At 35.8% G+C, this 24151-nt stretch overlaps 3 protein-coding genes across 3 annotated transcripts; 1 reads left to right on the top strand and 2 right to left on the bottom strand.

Moving 5' to 3' along the window:
• Positions 1-165: 165 nt before the first annotated feature.
• LOC103865911 (calcium-dependent protein kinase 14) lies at positions 166-3652 on the bottom strand. The gene is made up of 8 exons (XM_018658598.2): positions 2126-3652; positions 1771-1894; positions 1556-1699; positions 1307-1459; positions 1111-1226; positions 879-1046; positions 573-803; positions 166-491 (listed from the first exon to the last, which is right to left on the bottom strand). The coding sequence occupies exons 1-8, from the start codon at positions 2627-2629 to the stop codon at positions 336-338; spliced, it is 1596 nt and encodes a 531-aa protein (XP_018514114.1). The 5' UTR covers positions 2630-3652; the 3' UTR covers positions 166-335.
• A 240-nt stretch (positions 3653-3892) lies between these two features.
• Positions 3893-5970, bottom strand: LOC103865912 (cytochrome P450 83A1). The gene is made up of 2 exons (XM_009143774.3): positions 4983-5970; positions 3893-4673 (listed from the first exon to the last, which is right to left on the bottom strand). Exons 1-2 carry the CDS (start codon positions 5868-5870, stop codon positions 4053-4055), a joined length of 1509 nt encoding a protein of 502 aa, XP_009142022.1. The 5' UTR covers positions 5871-5970; the 3' UTR covers positions 3893-4052.
• A 253-nt stretch (positions 5971-6223) lies between these two features.
• Positions 6224-22937, top strand: LOC103865913 (dihomomethionine N-hydroxylase). The gene is made up of 3 exons (XM_009143775.3): positions 6224-14485; positions 14590-14863; positions 20805-22937. Exons 1-3 carry the CDS (start codon positions 13544-13546, stop codon positions 21176-21178), a joined length of 1590 nt encoding a protein of 529 aa, XP_009142023.1. The 5' UTR covers positions 6224-13543; the 3' UTR covers positions 21179-22937.
• Positions 22938-24151: the final 1214 nt, after the last annotated feature.

Genomic DNA, 24151 nt, shown 5'->3' on the forward strand with positions numbered 1-24151 from the left:
ACAGAGGCTTGCTTAGTCTCACTGTTAACTATATCATATAACCTCTTGCCAAAGGCTAAGCAACAAGTTAATGAAAAAGTTATCCGGGAGTCTTTGTATTAACTTTGATATGTAATCCGACCATGCTGGTTCGTGTGGAATTGTATTACATCATAGTAAACAATATGTCGGTTAAACCCCCACAAAAGGCGTACGTTGTTTTAAAAAAAGAAAACCTATATAATTGCATTATTTGTATATTTGTAATTTTGTATATTATATTCAGAGTACTCGTGAGCAGATTCAAGTCAATCTTCTGAGAGTGAGAATAAGTATCCCTGCTTGGGATTCAAGCTCTATTTTATATCTCCATGAGACTGCAAAGACCCATCTTGCATCAGTTTGCGACTAAGATTCTTGAACCGATCCCTCGAGTACTGCCTAGAAGCTTTTCTCCAATCCGTTCCCGTTTTCATCATCGTTGCAAACTCTTCATAGCTTATCCTTCCGTCCTGCACAAGTTACCGTTCATAAACCTTCAAGTTTCATATTATTTCTACAAAAAAATTTACTCTCAGATGGGGTCTAATAACCTTATTGGTATCAACATCATAGATAATGGCTTCGACAACTTCTTCACTAGTAGTATCAAACTCATCTGCCAAAGCATCTCGTAACTCATCTATTTCAATATAACCACTCTTATCAAGATCAAAGAACTTAAAAGCTTTCTTTAAGTGCTCGTCGTTTCCCATCTTCCTGATGTGTACCGATATGGCAACAAACTCATTAACGTCTATATATCCATCTTTATCAACATCTCCCTGTATAATAACAAACATCATCTAAATATTCAAAACTTTCGAGTTGGTATTGAAAGTACTTGCTCAATAGCTTACCGCGTCCATCAAGATTTGAATGTCATCTTGAGGAACAACAATCCCGAGCTTTCGCAAGCCGAGTCTTAGCTCTTGAATGGTAATCTTTCCTCTATTGCTAGTGTCCATTACTTGGAATCTTTCTATTATTCCTGATGCTTCTTCAACCGATAGATGCTCAGCAATAACCTAAAGATGGAACGTTATAAAACTACCTTAAGCTCTTTCAAGAAAATAGATTATTAGTACATACCCTGAGTGCCCTTTTCTTGAGCTTGTTCATAACTGTGAATTGCTTTAGCCTTGCTCTTACACTTTCACCCAATGATACATTGGAAGCATTCTTACCATCTTGTATCCATGGATGATCTGTAAACCAAGGATGAAATATTGAGCCTTAACATTGTTATGAGAACGAGAAACAATTACATTTTGAAAAAAGATGTTACCAAGCACTTGTTGAGCTGTAAGACGACGCTTTGGGTCAGGATGAAGCATCCTCTTGATAAGATCTTTTGCATTTGAAGAAACTTTAGGTAAGGGGTCTCTTCTGAAATCAATCACAGATTTAAGAATTGCTTTTGCTACTCCATGATCGGTTTCTACAAACAAACAAGATACAAAAAGGCGTCATTACATTTTTTTTTGCATCATTCTACAAAACATGAAACGTAACAAGTGTTTTAACAAGACCAAACCTGCCCAAAAAGGTGGTACACCACATAGCAATATGTAAAGGATTACACCTGCGCTCCAAATGTCAATCTCTGGTCCATAACTCTGCTTTAGTACCTCAGGAGCCATGTAGTAAGGACTCCCAACGATCTCGTTAAACTTTTCTCCTGCAAAGAAAATACTTAGGGTTAAATAATGCTTATGATTCTTTGACCAAGCAACGAAGATGATACATTACCTGGTTTAAAGAAAATAGAGAGACCAAAATCAATAGCCTTCAAAGGTGCAGTTTCCTTTTTGTTTGCAAACAAGAAGTTTTCAGGTTTTAGGTCTCTATGCATTACTCCATGCTTATGACACATCTGCAACACACCATGGAAACAAAACACATTACTCTCAGCATCTACTGTAATTATATCCACCATGAGAAACACAAAAGCTCAAGATCTCCAAGAAGTTTGAGCGCCTTCCAAGCAATGGCACATATCGATAATTGATGTCTAAGAATTGCACTTTGAGTGACTCCCAAGCAATGATCAACAATGTCCACGCAACACTATCAAATAAGATTCAGACATCAAAACCAAACCAACCTGAACAACTTCCATAATTGTCTTAATAACCGAAGCTGCAGCTCTCTCCGTGTAATGCCCTCTAGCCACAATCCTATCGAAAAGCTCACCGCCACCACAAAGCTCCATAACCAAATGCACGGCCTTATCATCCTCGTAAGTCTCTTTCAACGTGACGATGTTTGGATGCTCAGGCATAACCCTCATGATCTCAGCTTCCCTCCTAACGTCGTCTATATCCACCGCCGTTCTGAGCTTCTTCTTTAAGATGGATTTGCATGCAAAACTCTCTCCCGTCTCGTTGTCTGTGCATAGATACGTGACACCAAACTCACCTCGACCTAGCTCACGACCAAGGTTGTATCTCAGCTTGATATCTCGACCCGTTGGTTCCTTGAGGACAACAAGCTTGTCTCCGTCGTGACGGCGACCGTAATCGATTGAGAAAGGGTTTGCAATTTTGAAACCTTTCTTGTTCTTATCATTGCCTATCAACGTTCCTCCCGTTCCACAGCAGTTCCCCATTATACAATCAATGAACTCTTGTCCAGAACAAGAAAGGAGGAACAAGAACGTAAGGCGTTAATGCAGAGAGAGATATGGAAGGAAGGTTTTAAAACAAAACAAACAAGAAAACATCCTTCCTTCCCTAGTCTCCCTGCATTGTCTTCTTATCTTGATTTCTGTTTTTTTTTTGTTGTTGTTGCCTTCAGATATGTCTTCCTGTAATTATTTATTTTTAGGTCTCTTCTTCCGCGCGCAATGTCCAGGCAAATCTGAAACATAACAGAAAAGAACGATTAGAGGATCACGATCATCTTCTTGTTTCATATGCGGAGAACATTATCAGAGAAAACAAAACTTAACGTACATGATTTCTTTATATATATGAAATGTCATGTTTCGATTTTTTTTCTTGTCGAAAATTAACAAGTGTCATGTGCAATTTCCGGTGAATTGTTTCAAAATATAAATAAAGAAAGCCCAGTGGTCTACAACGCTTTAACAAACATCACTGGCTAAACATTTTTTTTTTTTTGAAAAAGGGCTTTTCACTGGCTAAACATTTCCATTTAATAAAATAAGATATGTGTGGAATACTTGCGTTGAAGCAAACGGACCAAACCAATGTTTACAACCTTGAATACAATTACTTTAAAGATACGATTATTTTCCAAAAGTTTCCATAGCCGAGTTGGCCTGTATCAGAAGTGTGGCATCTAGGACTGGAAGGTTTGAATATATATTTCCTATTTCAAACTACCCATTATTCTTAATTATTTCTAAGATTTATTTACTGATTGGATCAAAATTGTTTTTCCTTTGTATCACGTAGACAAAATCAAAACTCTATGTAGTAGGCCGACCTAGAGGAGCCACTGCCAGTCTACCAGCACTGAAAAGGTGGGGAACACTCAAGAAAGAAAAAGCAGACTTTTCCCGACAGAAACTTCTATTCATAGTCAAAAGTCTTGTTATTAAAAAAATTATAATGCTTTTTCTACACCTACCCTAAAGAAGATTTCCTGATCTGGATTGGGGAATTGGCAAATGTTTAGGATTTCGTTTCCTTGCCTCGATGGCTTGATTTCGTGTCAATGATTATACTGGGGCCCTATTTTTTCTTTTCGTTTAATAATGTACTGGATGGGGTTTATTTTGTAACAACGATACAACTTCATATTTAGTTATATACTTTTGTAGCAATCCAGTTATAGTTATAAGAATCCCCTACGTAATACATCGATGTGAATTGCTTTTCTTGATGAAAATGTGGAGAGAAAAATATAAACAAACAAATTGATGATATATATAGCATACGGATGATATGTTTGACCTTACAAAGATATAACATAGTGATGATAGATTTATTTGAAAAAAAAGGATGACAGATTTATTTGACCTTCTTTTTTTTGTAACTGGGCTTGTTATTTGAACTTACAAATTGTCACACGTTCACTTTCTCGGGGACAAGCATGAGATGCTCGGCCTTGTGCATAGCGAGCCCAGTCATGACATCCATGTTGATCTCATCTGGCTTCATTCCATTAGGAAGTTTGAAGTCGAACTTATAGAGAAGATTCGCATAAGGAACCTCAAGCATAGCTGACCCAAGACGCATTCCCGGGCACATTCTCCTGCCCGACCCGAACGGTATAAACTCGTAGTCCGTCCCTTTGAAGTCAACGTCCTTCTCAAAAAACCTCTCGGGCCTGAACTCGTCAGCGTTTGGTCCCCACTCCTTCTCGTCACGTGACACGGCCCATGCATTGACGTTAACCGTGGTCCCCGCGGGTATGTCGTAGCCAGCGATCTTGGTGTTTTGACTGCAACGGCGAGGGACAAGGAGAGGAATCACCGGTTCGATCCTTAGCGTCTCTTTAACTAAGGCTCTGAAGTAAGGAAGGTTCTTGACGTCGTCTTCAGTGACGAACGTTAACCCTCTCTCTCTCATATACTCTCTCACTTCTGCTTGAGCTTTCTTCATCACATGAGGGTACTTCATTAGATAAGTCATTCCCCACACAACCGCCGCAGCTGCCGTGTCCGTCCCCGCAACTACAATATCCTTTTAAAACAAATCAAAGCAAAACAAAGACTATAACACAAGAAAATGGCTGCTTGTAATGCAAGAAAAATAGATGAAAGAGTTCATTCCAGTTCTCGGATTAAATATATATATAATATTATTTTGTTTTTGGAAAAAAAAGAGCGATATTTCGGTTGTATCTTGTTCAGTTTATGTTCGCCTTTGTATTATTGTCTATCAAAACTCTATGAATATGGTCATGCCTTAATCGGTTTTTAAATAAATTTTTTTTTTCTAAAAGATTGATTGTAAACGCACGAAAATAGAGAAAAGAGTTTTTATATGTACCAGGACGACGGCTTTGACATTCTCAAGAGTGAACTCGGAGGCGAAAGGTTGATCTCTGTAGATCTCCATCAAGAGGTCAATCATGCTGTCGGTTTCAGGCTTGACCCTATTGGGATCAAGTGTTTCATCGACAATCTCTTGCAGATAAGTGTCTTGTCTCTCGAAACATTCTTTCATATAAGCGGTGAGCCTTGTCAAATCATCGAGAACATAGCCAGTAAAAGGGAAAAAATCAGAGAAAAAAACCTTCCCAAAAACGCTTTGACTCCCATAAAGAATCTTGATGAACCTTTTCATCTCTTCCCCATCTTCATTGTACTTTTTACCGAACGCTTGTCTACATACAACGGAGTTGGTGAATGTCAACATAAGCTCGCTTATATCGACCGCGTTGGAGTTATCAGCGGCCACACCGATCTTATCCATCATCCTCCTAGCCTCCTCCTCCCTCACGTGCTTAAAGGTGGCCACACGTGTGGGTGAGAACAAATGGTTCATCCCCATCTTCCTTATGTCCCGGTAATACGGTGTGTAATGATGAAATGCCATGTCACGTCGGCCATAGGACATAAACTCCTGGCCACGGTGGAGAGGCCGGTCCGAAAAGTTGACGTCTTGCGTCTTGAGAAGCTCTTTGGTTAGTTCAGCAGAAGATATCACCACCATTGTTTTACTTCCTATCTTGTATGAAAAGATTGGTCCGTATTTTTTGGCCCATCCATAGAAGAACCGTTGTGGGTTAAGGTTCTGAAGCTGGTGGAGGTTTCCGATGACCGGAAGTGCCTTTGGTCCCGGAGGTACCTTGTACCGTTTGGTTTTGGTTCTTTGGAAGAGGATGAAGAAGAGAACTGCGGCGATAGTCACCACGCCGATGATGACATCTTCCATTTTTTGGTTGTTACAAATTTTGAGTGTTGTAGTTTTAGACTAATGATTAATCAATGATTGCGTTTACATATATATTTATAGATTACATTTTTCTTCTTCTTAACCGAACCAAATACTATAACCAAAATAAACCAGCTAATATTTACAATCAAATGTTTAGCCTACTTCTTTTTTTCACTGGATGTTTAGCCTACTTTAGTTACGAAAGCTCACGTGTTGACATTAGAAAACACTTCACCTACCCAACGACGTTATCTACTTTTGCAAATTACGCAAAATCTTTATTTTACTTCGTTCATTGAGTAGCCTAAACGAACCCGGACAGAACATATATGACCTACATATTCTAATTTTGTATTGTAGCATTTGTCGACAAAGAAAAAAAAAAACAAATTATCGAACAAACTTCGTCATACCTTGAACACTGAGCTCGGGTGGCCTTACTCAGCTCCAAGCGTCAAAGCACAGGAAAATGCTTCACTAACGCTTATGTGCTCAACTGCTGATACACAGCTTGGATGTTACTAATCTTCTCCATGCACCAAGATAATATTGATCAAGTGCAAGCATTTAGTATATTGTTTTACTCTTTTAACACTGAACTATCAACGTAAGTCAACAGCAACTTACAGTAAGATAGAAAGGATCAATTCCACATTAGCGAAAGTTACAGAATACATAAATTCACTCATATATTTTATATGTTAAATTATTTTTTTCTTTATTTTTAATATGCGATTTTAACACCTAATATACTATTTGATGGCTCTTGGTCCATCTCGAACTATTTCTAATCAACATTTGCTCTCATATTTCTGTAGGTTAGGGTGCAGGGATTTTTATGGTCTCTTCGTTACAGCATATTTCTATATATTTACATGAGAGTTTTTAAAATATTATTATCTTATTATTTTATCGATTTGTGTCATTTTACACCGGTCCAAGCTGGGACCGACGAAATTTACTAATTTATAAAGATTATTAATTTATCGAATATTAATTTATAGATGTGGTTTCTAATATACATGGAGTTGTAATGCTTCCACATATGTAAGATTAACATTACAACCTATTTCGAAAGGTTTCACATTTTTCAAAAAGGTGATTTGTATAATAGAATTCATTTTCGGTTTTTGTTTGGAATGAAGATGAGAAAACTTACAGTAGCTATAATTGTATTTATAGGATTAGGTTGGTCGATCTTAAAGTTTTTTTTTTTTTGCTAAAGTTTGGTAGTAGATATTAAAGTTAGTTAATGAAAAATATATTCTTTGGAATATACAAAATTAGTTTTGGAAATTCCTAAACTATTGGTGTTATTAAATCTTTTTAAACCTAACTATCTATTGGAAATTTCTACCTATGATGGTTGCTGCCATCTCAGTTAATTCTGTCAAAACAAAACTGTCTAAGAACAAAATTAATCTCACTCCTCACGTTTATAACAGTAGTGGAATTGAGATAATAATCTACTCATCATAGAGAATGATATGCACTAAATATTTTAACAAAAGCAAGAGAGATTATCTCTCTGATCAATACACTCAACCACCACATCTTATTTTTATCCTAATATCATTTCTATGTTTCATCAAACTTCAACCCTAATTCGCCCCAAGATGGGCTTTTGTTGACCTAGAAAACACCAAGTACCTTGATACTCAAGCAACCAGAGTTTCTCTTTTTTTCTTCAGACAAAAAAAAAGAAACTGTCTGCATTTCCCATCTCTGACGCATCCGCCACTCAGAGCTACCTCCTCCCTATAGCTAAGAAAGAAACCAATGTTAAAATATTTTTATTTAGAAAAGAATCGTGGAACTTTTTTTTCTCAAACTTAATAAATTTAATAGAAAGAGTATATATTTTTATTGCTTCTAGTTTCTAGTCACATAGATTGTTGATATAGGAAAACGCTTTTACATACATCGATTGAAATAGTTGGTGTTAATTATGTATTGTTTTAGTTTACCTTTTTTGAATTTCAGAATATTCTTTAATGGCATTCCATTGTAATTATCTCCATAAGTTAAGGACAAAATTCTATGAGCGAATCCTGGCCAGTGGGGAATTAACATTTCGGCATCGCCAGGGACAGAGGACCGATACATGGCAACACGTGACTAGTTTGGATCACTTCTGTAGAGCCAGGATACCTCTGTATAATTCAAAAAAAAAAAATCCTATGAAGGATTTTTCTTTAATAGTATTGATAGATTACGTTTTTCTTCTTCTTAACCGAACCAAATACGATAACCAAAATAAACCAGCTAATATTTACAATCAAATGTCTAGCCTACTTCTTTTTTTCACTGGATGTTTAGCCTACTTTACTTACGAAAGCTCACTGCGGCGATAGTCACCACGCCGATGATGACATCTTCCATTTTTTGGTTGTTACAAATTTTGAGTGTTGTAGTTTTAGACTAATGATTAATCAATGATTGCGTTTACATATATATTTATAGATTACATTTTTCTTCTTCTTAACCGAACCAAATACTATAACCAAAATAAACCAGCTAATATTTACAATCAAATGTTTTGCCTACTTCTTTTTTTCACTGGATGTTTAGCCTACTTTAGTTACGAAAGCTCACGTGTTGACATTAGAAAACACTTCACCTACCCAACGACGTTATCTACTTTTGCAAATTACGCAAAATCTTTATTTTACTTCGTTCATTGAGTAGCCTAAACGAACCCGGACAGAACATATATGACCTACATATTCTAATTTTGTATTGTAGCATTTGTCGACAAAGAAAAAAAAAAACAAATTATCGAACAAACTTCGTCATACCTTGAACACTGAGCTCGGGTGGCCTTACTCAGCTCCAAGCGTCAAAGCACAGGAAAATGCTTCACTAACGCTTATGTGCTCAACTGCTGATACACAGCTTGGATGTTACTAATCTTCTCCATGCACCAAGATAATATTGATCAAGTGCAAGCATTTAGTATATTGTTTTACTCTTTTAACACTGAACTATCAACGTAAGTCAACAGCAACTTACAGTAAGATAGAAAGGATCAATTCCACATTAGCGAAAGTTACAGAATAAATAAATTCACTCATATATTTTATATGTTAAATTATTATTTTTTCTTTATTTTTAATATGCGATTTTAACACCTAATATACTTTTTGATGGCTCTGGGTCCATCTCGAACTATTTCTAATCAACTTTTGCTCTAATATTTCTGTAGGTCAGGGTGCGGGGATTTTTATGGCCTCTTCTTTAGTTGTTTAAAAATCCGTAACACATTTTAGTACTGCTTATTCGTTGAGATGAGCAGCATAGATGCATATGTATACAAATTGTGCATGCACATATTGTGGGTGACAACGAGTAAGGTGAATAATTAACAAAACTTAATAACAAGATTCATTATAATTTATAAGTTTTATTCTATTTTACTTCACCAGAAAGGAAACGTTTGTTATTAAATCTTATGCCGTCAGGTTTTTCATCTAACCAGGTACCCTGAAGACAGAAGATTTCCTGACAAGGATTAAAATAATAAAAAAATTCCTGACAAAACCACCAAAAATACAAAACAAAATTGTTTCATTTCACATTATTGTTGTTATTATCCAGAACTGGCTTACAACCAACAAATGTTCGTGTGTGGTGCGACCAAGGCTGTGCGCATCTATTATATTTATGAATCGATTTCCACACGCATTATTCCTTGCATTAATCTCGATCGTGAGGAACCATTGATAGAGTAAAATACTTATATTTACCAATCTATAGTTTCATAATATTTATTGTCAAAGATAAATATCTAGGCAAGGTCCTGGATGCGACAGTCCTAGAGTCTAGAAGAAGATCCAACATTTATTTCATTATGATAAATATTTTAGATATTGAAATACTCATGTTATACACTTATGCTTATGTTAAGTTTTATTATATCTACTTCCGTTTTTATATCAACGTTTACAATAATAATAAGTATACAATAATTTTATAAACAAGTAAAACATGGACATAATTTTAAGGTTTTTGCTAAGAAAAAACACTTCCAATGGTCAAGAATTTAAAGTAGCTTGCGCTAAATTGGAGTTTAATTACGAGAGTATACAGTTCTAGAATATTGAGGGTTGCAAAACTTATTAAACGTTCAAAAACTCTACAAGTAAAATCGGCCCTTCTAGGTTTGAAGGGGTGCGGAGATTTGTCTATCATGGATGTGTTTTTTTTTTAACTTTTTTTTTGAGCAAATTTTTTGAACTTTATTATCATAAATGTGTTGCAGTGCCAGTCACAACCACCATTCATTGTAGATCAATGTTAGAAAAACGTGCACCGTAAAGTTGTTGTTCATAGAGAAAAAAAAGGTCACCATAATTTTGATAGGAATTTTCAAGTTACTATTATTTGTGTCTATCTTTATTAAACGAATATTTTCAAAAATATTTTTTTCATTAAAAAGTCAAAAGACTTTTATACATTTGTTATATATATATATAAAATAATAATTTAAATAAATAAATAATTTTTAATAGTTTTTGAATTTATACCTTTTCAAATTCAAACATAAAAAAAAAATCTTTTTGAAATTTTTATTTTAAAATTTTATTTTCGAAATTCAAAAATTCTTTTTGATTTTTTTTTAATTAAGTATTTATTTATATATTTATTATAATCTTAAACTCACTTTTCAAAATCCTATTTCATCATTCAACTCTAAATTCCAATATTAGATTAATTAACTCTAATGTTATAAGAATCTATTTACCTCATTAAAAATAAAGATAAAATGGTTAAAGTAAACATGAAAATTAGTATTAAAAATGTGGATTTAGACAATTTTTCAATTAAAAAATTTGTATCGTGCGACTGGTTGCATGTCGCGCAACACGTGAACGAACATGATTTTAGTCGCATGTCGCAGGTTTAGTCAAAGATCATAGGTCGCAAGTTGCACGACACGTAAATGAACATGGTCACACTAAAACTTCATAATATTATTTTTTGGCATTCAAGGAATTTTTTTTTTACCATAAGCTTTTAATTATATGCATAATTGATGTAGTTATCGAAGAACTTCGGAGAGCCTAACTGGTTCAAATACAGCGGTTGCGGTTTCGGATGCAGGAGTTTGCGGATGCGGGTGGTTGCGATTTCTAGCAGTTTTATGAGAATTGTATGACTGGTTCTGCGATTAGAAATTAGTGCTTTTACGGGATACTTATGATTGGTTAACTACCAAATACAATTGCGGTTAAATAATAAGTTAACAATATTTACATTTTATATAATTATAAAAAATATCAAAAATCATAATATTATAATAAATTCGAAAATTATATTTAGAAAGTTATAGTTTAAAACTGAAAAACTTTTCTCTTTTTTTTTATATAGATTTAATTCTTCGTACTAAAGAGTAAAGGCAGATGATACTTTTGTGTATGGTCATTAATGAGCCACATATACACAAAATACTGTGGAGGAAACATTGTCTGTCTATTTAATTCAGAATCTGAAAATCCTGTTGGATTTTTTTTTTGTTGGATTATTTAAATCATAACTACTTCACATAAGAGAATTTCTCGTATCGTGTCATTTTCGTCCATATGACCTAGGACCGTCTAATACCATCCATATCATAAGTGGAACGGTCGAGCACTGCCTAAATCTAAAAGAAAACAAATTGATTTTTTCAAAAAGATTGACTTTAAGAAAATAAATAAATAATATATATATATATATATATAATATGAAATGTGGTCTACAATTTTAGATATACAACTCATTTAAATTTTATAGTTGAAAAACGTTAAAGATTACAAAGTGATTTTTCGCTATCAAGATTTCACGTTAAAAGTTAGATTGGTTAAAGTCAATAATATTTTTAATAAAATTATATATATAATTTATTATATACTTAAAACAAATTTTGTGGTAGTATCACATAAACAATTAGAAAAATCATTTCACAAATAATATTTAGGGGGTTTTGATATTTTTGCCATTTTTGTATAATGATTTGACAGTGACTGCAAAATCTAAATACTTAATCAGTTTTATTTTGTGTTTATTATTGCCTTCAAATCTAGTCCAGTTTGGTTTTTTGGATCCACATGTTTTATCCAGACGTACTTTCTTCTACTAATATAAAGTAAAATAAACATAAATATAAAACAAAATTTTCGGTTTATTTAACATACATAATTATTGGACTATACTTTAAAAATACCAATAAAAATGGTTGAGAATCGTGTCAATATTTTTGAGCATGTTGCAAAATTGACGTAGCCGCCAATAATATGTTTTCTTATAAAACATTCTTGGTAAATAAAAAACATGATACAATCGAGTGAAAAATTTTAAAGTTGCATGGAAAATAATGTGATTTATTCACTCAGCACCTAAATTTTGTTTTCAATCGATTTCGGGAATTTTATTTTCTTTTAAAATTTTTCTAATTTCTGATTTTTTTCTTACAATCTGATTATGTTTCTAATTTTTGGTCTGATATAAAAAAATTGTAAAGAAAAACAATATTTGGCTTAACTAAAGATCTAACTTTGTGTGTGGTATTTTTTACCTCAATTTCCTTAATTCATAACCCATCACAATTATTTATTGCATTCGTGTACATAAGCCTCAAATATGGCTAAGTTCGGCAATATACAAAACTTTCAGTTTTAAAAAACATTCTCCTTCTAGCATTTTCGTTGATGTGAATCTTAATCATTTTAGAATTTTTTTTTCAAAATGATATTATTCAGTAGTTGTACGGAGAGAACTTCAGATCACTGATACAAAGGTTAAAAATACAAAAACTAAAAATGAGCTGATTAGAAAAAATGATGTGAACACATTAAATTGTCTCCGATATAGTTAAAAAAAATAGTATGTTAACGCATTAATTGTTAAATAATTGTGAGGCCGACACGTCATCATACTCAAATTGAAATCAATGTGAGGCTGCCACGTGTCCAATATAGTGTAAAAGCATTAAATGACAATGTTTCTCTTTTAATATTTAGGGGCAGAGACGGATCCAGCCACTCATTTAGTATGAGACATGCAATGTAAAAAATGCTTAAATGAAAGGTATCTACATAAATTTTAAATTTTATGTGAACTATTAAAGGAAAACAAATATTTTGTGTGGGCACATGCCACACCCAACGTCTTCTTGCGTTCGCCCCAGTATATAGGATATTTTCACATTTCAAAACGTTTCGTTTCTTCGTATCCGTTTTCGGTTCCATATGTAACGTAGAAGCACAACCAATAATTAATACTTAATCAAAACAGATATTTGTAAATCAAGGACATGTTTTACATGCTTTCATAACATTGATCCACAATAAATGACTTTATCTTCAACACACTGGCCATGATAGGCAACTCTCCACATCACTTAATAAAAGAAGGATATGTTTTACCTGTAGAGTTATAAAACATCCAACAACAAAGACCAAAACAAATTACCCTATGACCTTAGTTGGTTATTTTGGGTCAAGTTTCTAAGTTTTTTTTTTATAACTTTTTATAGCACCATATTATTATTATTTGCTTCTCATTAGACTCTTTTATCTCTTTTTTGGTAAAATGACTATTGTATCAGTATATCTATATATATGCATGTCGATCGTTCGTATTAGTAACACACATAAAATACAGAGCACTCCCAGTTTAAAAAAAAAAATATGAACATGAATGTGACTGATCCATATTGTTTCACACTTGCTGCTCTATTTTCTCTTACGTTGGTCTTGTCTCTAGCTATACCTTACTTGAGAAAACCAAAAGGTGATCAGCTTCCTCCAGGCCCAACGCGGTGGCCGTTCATTGGCAACTTGTTGCAAATGGTCAAGAACCGGCCAACTCACCTGTGGATCCACCGCGTCATGAAAGACATGCAAACGGAGATAGCTTGCTTCCGCTTCGCGGGCGTCCACGTCATCACCGTAACATCAAGCGAGATTGCCCGAGAAGTGCTTAGGGAAAAAGACGAGGCTCTCGCAGACAGAGCTGACTCCTACTCGAGCAATCTCATAAGCCATGGCTACAAGGACATTATTTTCTCTCCGTATGGAGAGAGTTGGAAGCTGATGAAGAAAGTGATGGTCACCAAACTAATGTCTCCGTCAACGTTAAACAAAATTGATAGAACTCTAGAAGCCGATAATATCGTGACGTATATCTTTAATCTATGCCGATTACAGTCAACGATTAAGTTGGTCAACGTGAGGGACGTCGCCTTAACTTATTCCCATGCGGTGATGATGAGGATGATGTTTGGCCAGAGGCATTTTGAAGAACCGGCGGAGGACGGCGGTCTCGGGCGAAAAGAAAGAGAGCACATGGACGCAATATACCAAGCTATTGATTGTTTTTTCAGCTCTAACATATCAAATTATTTATCTTTCCTTAGAGGATGGAACATCGATGGAGAAGAGGCGAAGCTAAGAGAAGCGGTCGATATTATCAACAGGTGCAACGATCCCATCATCCACGAGAGAATGCATTTGTGGAGGAATAAAAGTGGAAAAGAGACAGAAGAAGATTGGCTCGATACTCTTATCACGCTTAAGGATGACCAAGGGATGCCTTTATTCACACTTGATGAGATTAGGGCTCAATGCAAGGTTAGTGATGTTCACACACTTCGCATTTTTTTGAGAAAAAAGTTGGTTTAGTTAGTTAGTTAATTAATTAATCTCCTATGCATGTATTATGATGCTATATGTAGAACATCAATGTTGCAACAATCGACAATACGATGAATAACGTGGAGTGGACGATAGCCGAGATGTTGAATCATCCAGAGATTATGGAGAAAGCTACAAATGAGTTGGACATGATAGTTGGTAAAGACAGACTCGTGCAAGAATCAGACATACCACAACTCAACTACATCAAAGCTTGTAGCCGAGAATCTTTCCGACTTCACCCAGCTAATGCGTTCATGCCTCCTCATGGAGCCATAGAAAATACTACTCTCGCTGGTTATTTCATCCCAAAAGGTAACAATAACTTGTGTTAAAAAAAAAGGTAACAATAACAACAACAGCAACAACAAAGAGAAAAAAAACATTTGTCACGTCGTTACATGCATGCGTGGGTTGAAAATAAGCATTCTTAACATCCTAGCAATAGGTGATGCCCCAAGGCTCACAAGAAAAAAAAAAGAAAAAAAAGAGGTCCAAATATATTTTTACATACATATATCATATGTCCAGGAGCAAAGCTAGAACATATAATTACTGGGAACATATTTTAATAAAAATATTAAAACAGAAGGACAGAATCAGAAATTCATGCTATATATACATACATTAATTATATGACTAGGGGCAAAGCTATAAGAGATTATTATTGAGGATTTATTTCAATAAATAATATAAATTAAAAACAGAAGGACGCAATAATAAATTCATGAAACAAAAGGATAAACTGAAAAAAAAAAACAATTGATGAATTACCTGAGTTTCTAAATTTAAACAATTGTCGTTATAGAACACTTTAAAAAAATAGTGGGTGCACTTGCACCCATAGCTAATAAAGTAGCTTAACCCCTGCGTATGTCATTAAGTGTTTTATCAGGATACAGTAGTGTTGATATAGACAAGTTCTATGAATTGGTTTGGGTTCAATTAGATAGCTTGGAGTAGATCTGGTTTAGATTGGTTAGGCTTGTAATTGACTTGAACCGGATTACTCTCTCCCTAGTTAGGATAAACGCGTGTGGTTTGTGCACGTGTTAGAGTTAAGCTAACTCAAGTTATAAGAGTTAGTTAGCCTTAGTTAAGGGTTAATAAGCTGAGCTGATTAGGTTGTTAGATTAGTATCGTCAGCAAGTTAACGGGAGAGAGGATTCAAGATTGTAGAGACGGTGACTCGAGTTGTGAGATCATCCGTTGAAGATAGTTGATTGCTGGTTCAATCCCAGCCCCGGTGAGATATAGCGGCCACACCTCGTTAACGGTGTTGGTGCGGTGAACACCGGGTGAACAGATCGCTTGTGTGCTCCGTAGAGTAGAAGATTGAGTTCGATAAAGCTTGGTAATCGTATCTTTCTTCACAAATTGGTATCAGAGCTGAGGTTCTTCAAGTCAAGGTTGAAGTCTACGGAGATCAAGATCGGCGATTCCTATTGCTCAAACCGGAGATAAGGATACACGAGCAGTGAATCGGGAGATGGCTACTCACAAGATGAAGATGCAGATACAAATCACGATGTTCGACGGCACTGGCGACTTCGGGATCTGGAAGAAGAGGATGCTGGCAAACCTGAGCGTCCAAGGTTTGAAAGACGTTCTGTCCCCTCCGTCACAAGCTTTAGTGACTGCAAAGACAGACGAAGACGATGAGGAATCCAAGAAGAAGCATGATCTTGACGAAGCATCAAGATCCGAAAGAGATGAGAAGGTGATGAACATAATCTTCATGAGTGTTGGAGACCATGTTCTCAGGAAGCTTGACAAGGTCAAGACGGCTTCAGAGGCATGGGAGCTACTCGATAAGCTGTACATGGCCAAGACCCTACCAAATAGAGTACACGCCCAACTCAAGGTGTACTCATTCAGGATGCAAGATTCCAGAACCATTGATCAGAATGTTGATGACTTTCTGAAACTCATTGCAGACCTCAACAATCTCAACATTGAGATCCCGGAGGAAGTACAGGCTATACTTCTCCTCAATGCATTGCCAAGTAGATATGACTCCCTTAAGGAAACTCTAAAGTATAGCAGAGAAGCTATTAGAGTGGATGAGGTTGCTAGCGCAGCCAAATCCAAGGAGATGGAGTACAAAGAGACCTCAACTGCAAAGTCAAGTGGGGAAGGAAACTATGCACGAGGTAGACCAGAGAGTAGAACACGAAGCTACTCAGCGGAGAAGAGCTACAACAGGTCAAGATCTAAGAGCAAGGAGGGAAAGCGCTTGTGTTGGATCTGCGGTAAAGAGGGTCACTTCAAGAAACAATGCTACAAATGGCTCGACAAGAACAAAGTTGGAAAACCTGTTCAAGACCGGGGAGAAGCATCACTGGCTAAAGATGATGCTAAGGACCTTGTTGGGCTATTGGTGGCAGAAGCAAACTCAGCGGGGGCAGACAGAGACGAGTGGGTACTGGACACTGGGTGCTCCTTTCACATGACCCCCAGGAGAGACGTGTTCATTGACCTTCAGGAGTCTACAAATGGGAGAGTTAGGATGGCTAATAACACAGTGTCTGAAGTTAGAGGCATGGGATCAGTTAGATTTCAGAATGAAGACGGTACAACATTTCTACTCAGTGAAGTTCGATACATGCCTGAGATCTCAAGGAACCTGATCTCAGTGGGAACACTTGAGGAGAAAGGATGCGAGTTTAAAGCGGCAAATGGTATCCTCAAAGTTATTAAAGGTTGCACAGTCTTTATGAAGGGAATAAGAAGACAGGCCCTGTACATCCTACAGGCTAAGGCTCAGTCTACTTACTCACATGAAGGAGAAACGAGTACAGCTACAGCCACAGACAAGAGCCTAAGTGACACGCAACTATGGCATAGTAGACTCGGTCATTTGGGACAAAAAGGAATGGAAATCCTAAAGAAGAATGGCCACTTCGGAAAAACAACAGTGGAAGATTTGAAGTTTTGTGAAGCCTGCGTAATTGGGAAGACTCACAAAGTCAGCTTCAGTCAAGCTAAGCATGTTACTAAAGAGAAGCTGGACTATGTTCATTCAGACCTGTGGGGATCACCAAATGTACCTCATAGCCTCAGTAGAAGCCAATACTTCATCTCCTTTACAGATGATCGCACAAGGAAGGTGTGGCTCTACTTTCTGAAGTTCAAAGACGAAGCCTTTCAGAGCTTCGTAGCATGGAAGAAGATGGTAGAGACCCAAAGTGAAAGGAAAGTCAAGAGGCTGAGGACTGATAACGGCTTAGAGTTCTGCAACCAGCAGTTTGATGGATTCTGCCGAGAAAATGGGATAGTAAGACACAGGACGTGCACGTACACTCCGCAGCAAAATGGCGTGGCAGAGAGACTAAATAGGACCATCATGAATAAAGTAAGGAGTATGCTGAGCGACAGTGGTCTCGAGTTAAAGTTTTGGGCAGAAGCAGCAGCTACAGCAGTGTATTTGATAAACAGGTCACCATCTTCAGCGTTAGAGTTTAAAATCCCTGAAGAAATGTGGACATCCTCAAGTGTCGATCTCAGCAACCTCAAGAGGTTTGGATGTTTAGCATATGTTCACTCTACTGAAGGCAAGCTGCTACCTCGAGCCAAGAGAGGAGTATTCACAGGTTATCCGGATGGCGTCAAAGGTTACAAGGTTTGGCTACTGGATGAACTGAAGGTGGTAATCAGTCGCAATGTGGTCTTTAGGGAAGAACAAGTCTACAAGGAGATTGACAAAAAGAAACCAGAGGCAGAATCGCCTGGAAACAGTCCTATGGCTATTGATCTGAAATTGCTTAAAGGAAAAGATCAAGAAGAGATGACCGCTGAGGAGATTTCTCAACCTGAAGTTGAAGAAGTAGTTACAGAGGAGAGTGGTGATCTCGGTGATTATCAGCTGGCCAGAGACAGAGTCAGAAGACAGACACGACAACCGCCAAGACTTATGGATTATGAGTGTGATATCACAGATGGTGAAGATCAGTTTGCGGGTTTCATTTGCTTAATGTCTGAAGACACTCAGACAGAGCCAAACTCATATGAAGAAGCAATGTCTGATCCAGATAGTGATAAATGGAGAGAAGCTGCTCAAGATGAGATGACCTCATTGGAAGCAAATGAGACATGGGATCTAATTGAAAGACCGAGAGATCAGAAGGCAATAGGGTGCAGGTGGTTGTTCAAGAGAAAGGCAGGAATTGTAGGAGTAGAACCTCCAAGACATAAGGCACGCTTGGTAGCTAAAGGGTACTCTCAAAAGGAAGGAATAGATTATCAGGAAATCTTTGCTCCTGTGGTCAAGCATGTGTCAATACGGTTTGTGTTATCAGCAGTGGCTCATTTTGATATGGAGTTGCAGCAAATGGATGTTAAGACGGCATTTTTGCATGGAAACTTGGAGGAGTTCATAGTTATGGAACAGCCAGAAGGATTTGTGGATATGAGATACCCAAATAGAGTGTGTAGACTCAAGAGGTCCCTATATGGGTTAAAACAGAGTCCTCGACAATGGAACAAGAGGTTCGATGATTTTGTGAGGGCAAAAGGTTATGTGAGAAGTGAGTATGACTCTTGTGTGTACTTTAAGAGTAATGACCGAGAAGAGGTTGTATACATGCTCCTCTATGTCGATGATATCCTCATAGCGTCAGTCAACAAGCTAGAAGTTCAGAAGCTGAAGTTAGTGTTGAGTTCTGAATTCGACATGAAGGATTTAGGTAATGCCAAGAAGATCTTAGGGATGGAGATAACTAGAAACCGAGACAAGAGAGAGTTGTGCGTATCACAAGAGGGATACTTATGGAAAGTCTTAGGAAGGTTTGACATGGATCAGTGTAAAGAGGTGGCTACACCTCTAGGAGCTCATTTCCATCTAACAGCAGCTACTGATAAAGAGCTACAGATTCAGGAAGAGTACATGAAGAAGGTCCCATATCAGAATGCTGTGGGCAGCCCTGATCTAGCCCATGTAGTTGGGGTGATAAGCAGGTTTATGTCAAAACCAATCAAAGAACACTGGCAAGCAGTGAAGTGGGCACTGAGATATATAAAGGGGTCAGTGGACACAAAGTTGAGTTTTAAAGGTAAAGGTGAGTTTGTTGTAAGAGGGTATTGCGATTCAGACTATGGTGGAGATTTGGATAATGCGAAGTCAACTACAGGCATGGTGTTTACAGCAGGAGGTAATCCGGTTAGCTGGAGATCTTCGTTGCAGAAAGTGGTGGCACTCTCGACTACTGAAGCAGAGTATATAGCCTTATCCGAAGCAGTTAAGGAGGGAGTTTGGTTAAAAAGGTTTGCAGAAGAGTTGGGATTTCCTCAAGACACAGTGGAGATATATTGTGACAGTCAAAGCGCAATTGCTTTGTCAAAGAACGCTGTATACCACGAGCGAACTAAACACATGGCAACAAAGTATCACTTCATTAGGGATCTGATCAAGGTTGGAGAAGTTCAAGTGCTGAAGATCGCTACTGCAAATAACCCTGCAGATATATTTACTAAGGTTTTACCAGTGTTCAAGATGAAGGAAGCATTGAAGATGCTTCGAGTTACTAAAGACTAAAGATGAACGAAAGGTTCTGAGTCCGGTTAAGGGCTTAGGGAGGAGTTCGGTGAAGAACTCAAGCAGAGTCCGGTTAAGGGCTTAGGAAGGAGCTCGGTGAAGAACTCAAGCAGAGTCTGGTTGAAGGTTCTGGTATAGTGACAAGAAGAAGGAGGAGTGTATTCCAAGTAAGTGACAAGAACTCGTCTAAGGAGGAGATTTGTTGATATAAACAAGTTCTATGAATTGGTTTGGGTTCAATTAGATAGCTTGGAGTAGATCTGGTTTAGATTGGTTAGGCTTGTAATTGACTTGAACCGGATTACTCTCTCCCTAGTTAGGATAAACGCGTGTGGTTTGTGCACGTGTTAGAGTTAAGCTAACTCAAGTTATAAGAGTTAGTTAGCCTTAGTTAAGGGTTAATAAGCTGAGCTGATTAGGTTGTTAGATTAGTATCGTCAGCAAGTTAACGGGAGAGAGGATTCAAGATTGTAGAGACGGTGACTCGAGTTGTGAGATCATCCGTTGAAGATAGTTGATTGCTGGTTCAATCCCAGCCCCGGTGAGATATAGCGGCCACACCTCGTTAACGGTGTTGGTGCGGTGAACACCGGGTGAACAGATCGCTTGTGTGCTCCGTAGAGTAGAAGATTGAGTTCGATAAAGCTTGGTAATCGTATCTTTCTTCACAAGTAGAAAATTATATGACCTATGTGTGCTATGTATGTTAAATTGCAATGACAGGCAGCCAAATCTTTGTGAGCCGTTTAGGACTTGGTCGGAACCCTAAGATATGGGACGAGCCTGAGGCATTCAAGCCAGAAAGACATCTTTATGACCGTGCTAGAGACCCAATGGGAGTGACTCTGATGGAACCGGATATGAGGTTCGTGATATTTAGCACTGGCCGGCGTGCCTGCGCAGGAACTAAGATTGGGGCATCTATGACCATCATGTTATTAGCTAGGCTTCTCCAGGGGTTCGAGTGGACTCGTCCTCCAGGTACAAGCCAAATAGAGCTAGTCTCAGCTGAGAGCAACTTGTTTATGGCCAAGCCTCTAGTCGCATCTGTCAAGCCCAGGTTGGCTCCTCATTTATATCCGAAAATGCAGATCTGAAATGTCGAGAGACTAAATCATCAAGATGTTGATGTGCAAGTTAAGTCAAATAAGGTTTAAATTTCCAACCAAGTTCTCTCAGAGTTTTGGTGAAAACCCTGATTACTATGCATCCCAGTTATTTTAAAGTTATTTTTTATAATTAATATGTTTTGTGTGATTTTATATATATAAAATAAATATCTCAGTTTCGTTAAGAGCTTGACCATGATAAATCCTGTATAATATGTTGGTTTAATTTCTTATTAGCTTTGTTCATATATATGTCGGTTTAGTACTTATTAGCTTTGTTTATGTTTCACGTGTACTTAAACTCTATATTGTATACATTATACACATAATGAATAACTAGATTTTAACCCGTGATTTGCAATTACGGAATTATTTTTTTTTGTTTTACAAAACTATAATTTACCAAAAATCTAATTTTGTACATATTTTGTTTGGTTTTAATATTGTACTAGGTGTTTTGCCCTTACATGTGGGCATAATATGTTATAATAACTTATTAATATATGCATTATAATTTAAAGACTATTATGACAAGTTTAAATTGAACATCAAATTACTTCTATATGAGAAAGTTTTTGTTAATTTTTTTTATTCATGCATTTTTTGAAAAATCTCTTTATACACTACATTCATTAATAACTAATAAATATAATAAATAAATCTTTAAGATAACTGAATATTATCTTTTAATTATATAATTTTAAATTTGTACATGATTAATATTTGAGTATGCATCTTTCAGTTTTTTAATTTTTTATAACTTAAAAACAAGTTTTCAAATAACAACACAATATATATAGATAAATCGTCCTTTAATTTTATAAAATAAGTTTTCTTTGTAATTTGTAATTTTTATTATGTTAATTTATAAGTTGTTATATAATCTGAGAAGTAAATTTAACTATTTATTCATAGTAACCAATCATATATGCTTGTGGAAATCTCTTGCTGGCTACATGAGAATTGAAATTAGTTGATCTTTTGATTCTTGAATAAACTTATTGGTGTATGTCTCGTAGGATATCGTGATATTTATTTCTATTGATTAGTTTTCTATTATAAATATTATAAAATATATAATTATATAATAATATGTATATATAGTATAGATTATCAAACTAATGATTTAGCTTAAAGTAATAAAAATATGACAAATAATTAAAAATATTGAGAACATGAAAAATAAACAAATTGCCTAAAATCATGGAAAAAATGATAAGTAAGCAAATAATGACTGGGCACAAGGCGAGTACTTGCTATTTTGCGTGTACTTGCTACTTGACTTGCCTTGCACGAGTAATAAAATTCTTGACTTGTACTTGACTTGTTAAAACTAGTACTTGCTATTTCGAGTACTTGATCAAAAATGAATTACTTGCAAGTTACTTACTCCACTCTATTACTTGCTATTTACGAGTACTTTTAAACTATTTACAAGTACTTGTGAACTATTTCCGAATTTTTCTGAGTATTTAAGAATTATTTTACAAAATAATATTTTATTAGAAATAGATATGAAAATTTGTTTTATTTATTTTATACTAAAAATAACATATTAATTACTTTAAACGGAATATTCATTCATATATACAGAAGATAAATAAAAAAAAATAAAAAATATTTTGATATATAAGCTTTTTATAATTTTTTACAATGAAAAAAATGTATTTTCTAAGAAAGTAACAGATAGTAACAAGCCATATAGCTAAATTTTTAATACTAGTTACTATTTAATACTTGACTAGATGACAACAAGTATTTAAAAGTTAAGACGGATATGAAACAAGTAACAAGTATAAGAAGAGTAATGAGTATTTTTGTCTAATCCTAAATGAAAGTAAAAGAAAGTATGCATATTTAATAGATATCAAGTAATAGAGCAAGTAACCAAACGACTAACGAATCAAGTACTAAAAGTAATAATGATACTTGATACTTGCCTTGGCCTTGTAAGTAATGAAAATTATCCATTTGTTATTTGATTTGACAACACCGAATACTTGAATTTTCAATGCAGGTACGAGTCGAATATCAAGTTTAAGGCGAGTAATGAATAACGAGTAATGAATAACGATGCTACTTCTTAAATAATAGTAGTATAATAAATGTATATTCTCAAATATCGAACGTGTTTTTCAGTTTAATGTATGATGTCCTACCACGAGGGATGATTGTTGAATCTATCTTGTTCGGACAAAAAGCAATTATTCTGATAGTGGCGGTGGGTACAAACGAAAGCTTACCCAAACAGTTTAATTAAGAAAAGTGCATGAATAATAGCAACCGGACCCCGTGCTGTGAAACACTGTGAACCATGTGGTAAAGTACGTGGCAATTGATGTTTGATGGAATATCCCTTTGAACAGAGTTCTTCTAATTCGCGAGGCTTTGAAACAATTATCAAATCATTAATATATAATCAGTCTAAGGAAGAAAACATAAAAAAAATATTAAGCACAGATAATTTGAAAATTATAAAAGAATGTTTCATTTCACTATGTCCAAAATTAATTATGGTTAGAACTAAGGAGTTAAAAAAAGCCAACTATAGAGTTAAGAGACGAGGTTGCATGTAGACGAGCGTACATCTCTGTCTAAATAGCATTAATATATTCTTGGAATGCTAGTTTCAAAATTAGATAAGCATTTTTGTGCAGGCCAGCCACAATATTACCATGATGTCTGCCTTTTCCGTGAAAAAAAAGACCAAAATTCATCAGTTGAAAATGCAATCAAAGAAGAGGTGATGTGGTGACTCATTATAGCTATTGCCAAGGATACATGACGATGAAACGGGAAGACCCCAACTATGTAACATATCGTCTCAATTATTTCAAGGTCATGTTAAAAAAATATTAATGGTATACTTAAGTATGTAGTTTTAAAAGTCAACGTTTTATAGTTTTTAAAATTATAAACTCTAAATGTAGCAGTATATCTAAAAAATTAAAATTTTAGACA

Source organism: Brassica rapa, chromosome A04 (genome assembly GCF_000309985.2).
Source record: "Brassica rapa cultivar Chiifu-401-42 chromosome A04, CAAS_Brap_v3.01, whole genome shotgun sequence".
In the NCBI taxonomy this organism is placed as follows: Eukaryota; Viridiplantae; Streptophyta; class Magnoliopsida; order Brassicales; family Brassicaceae; genus Brassica; species Brassica rapa.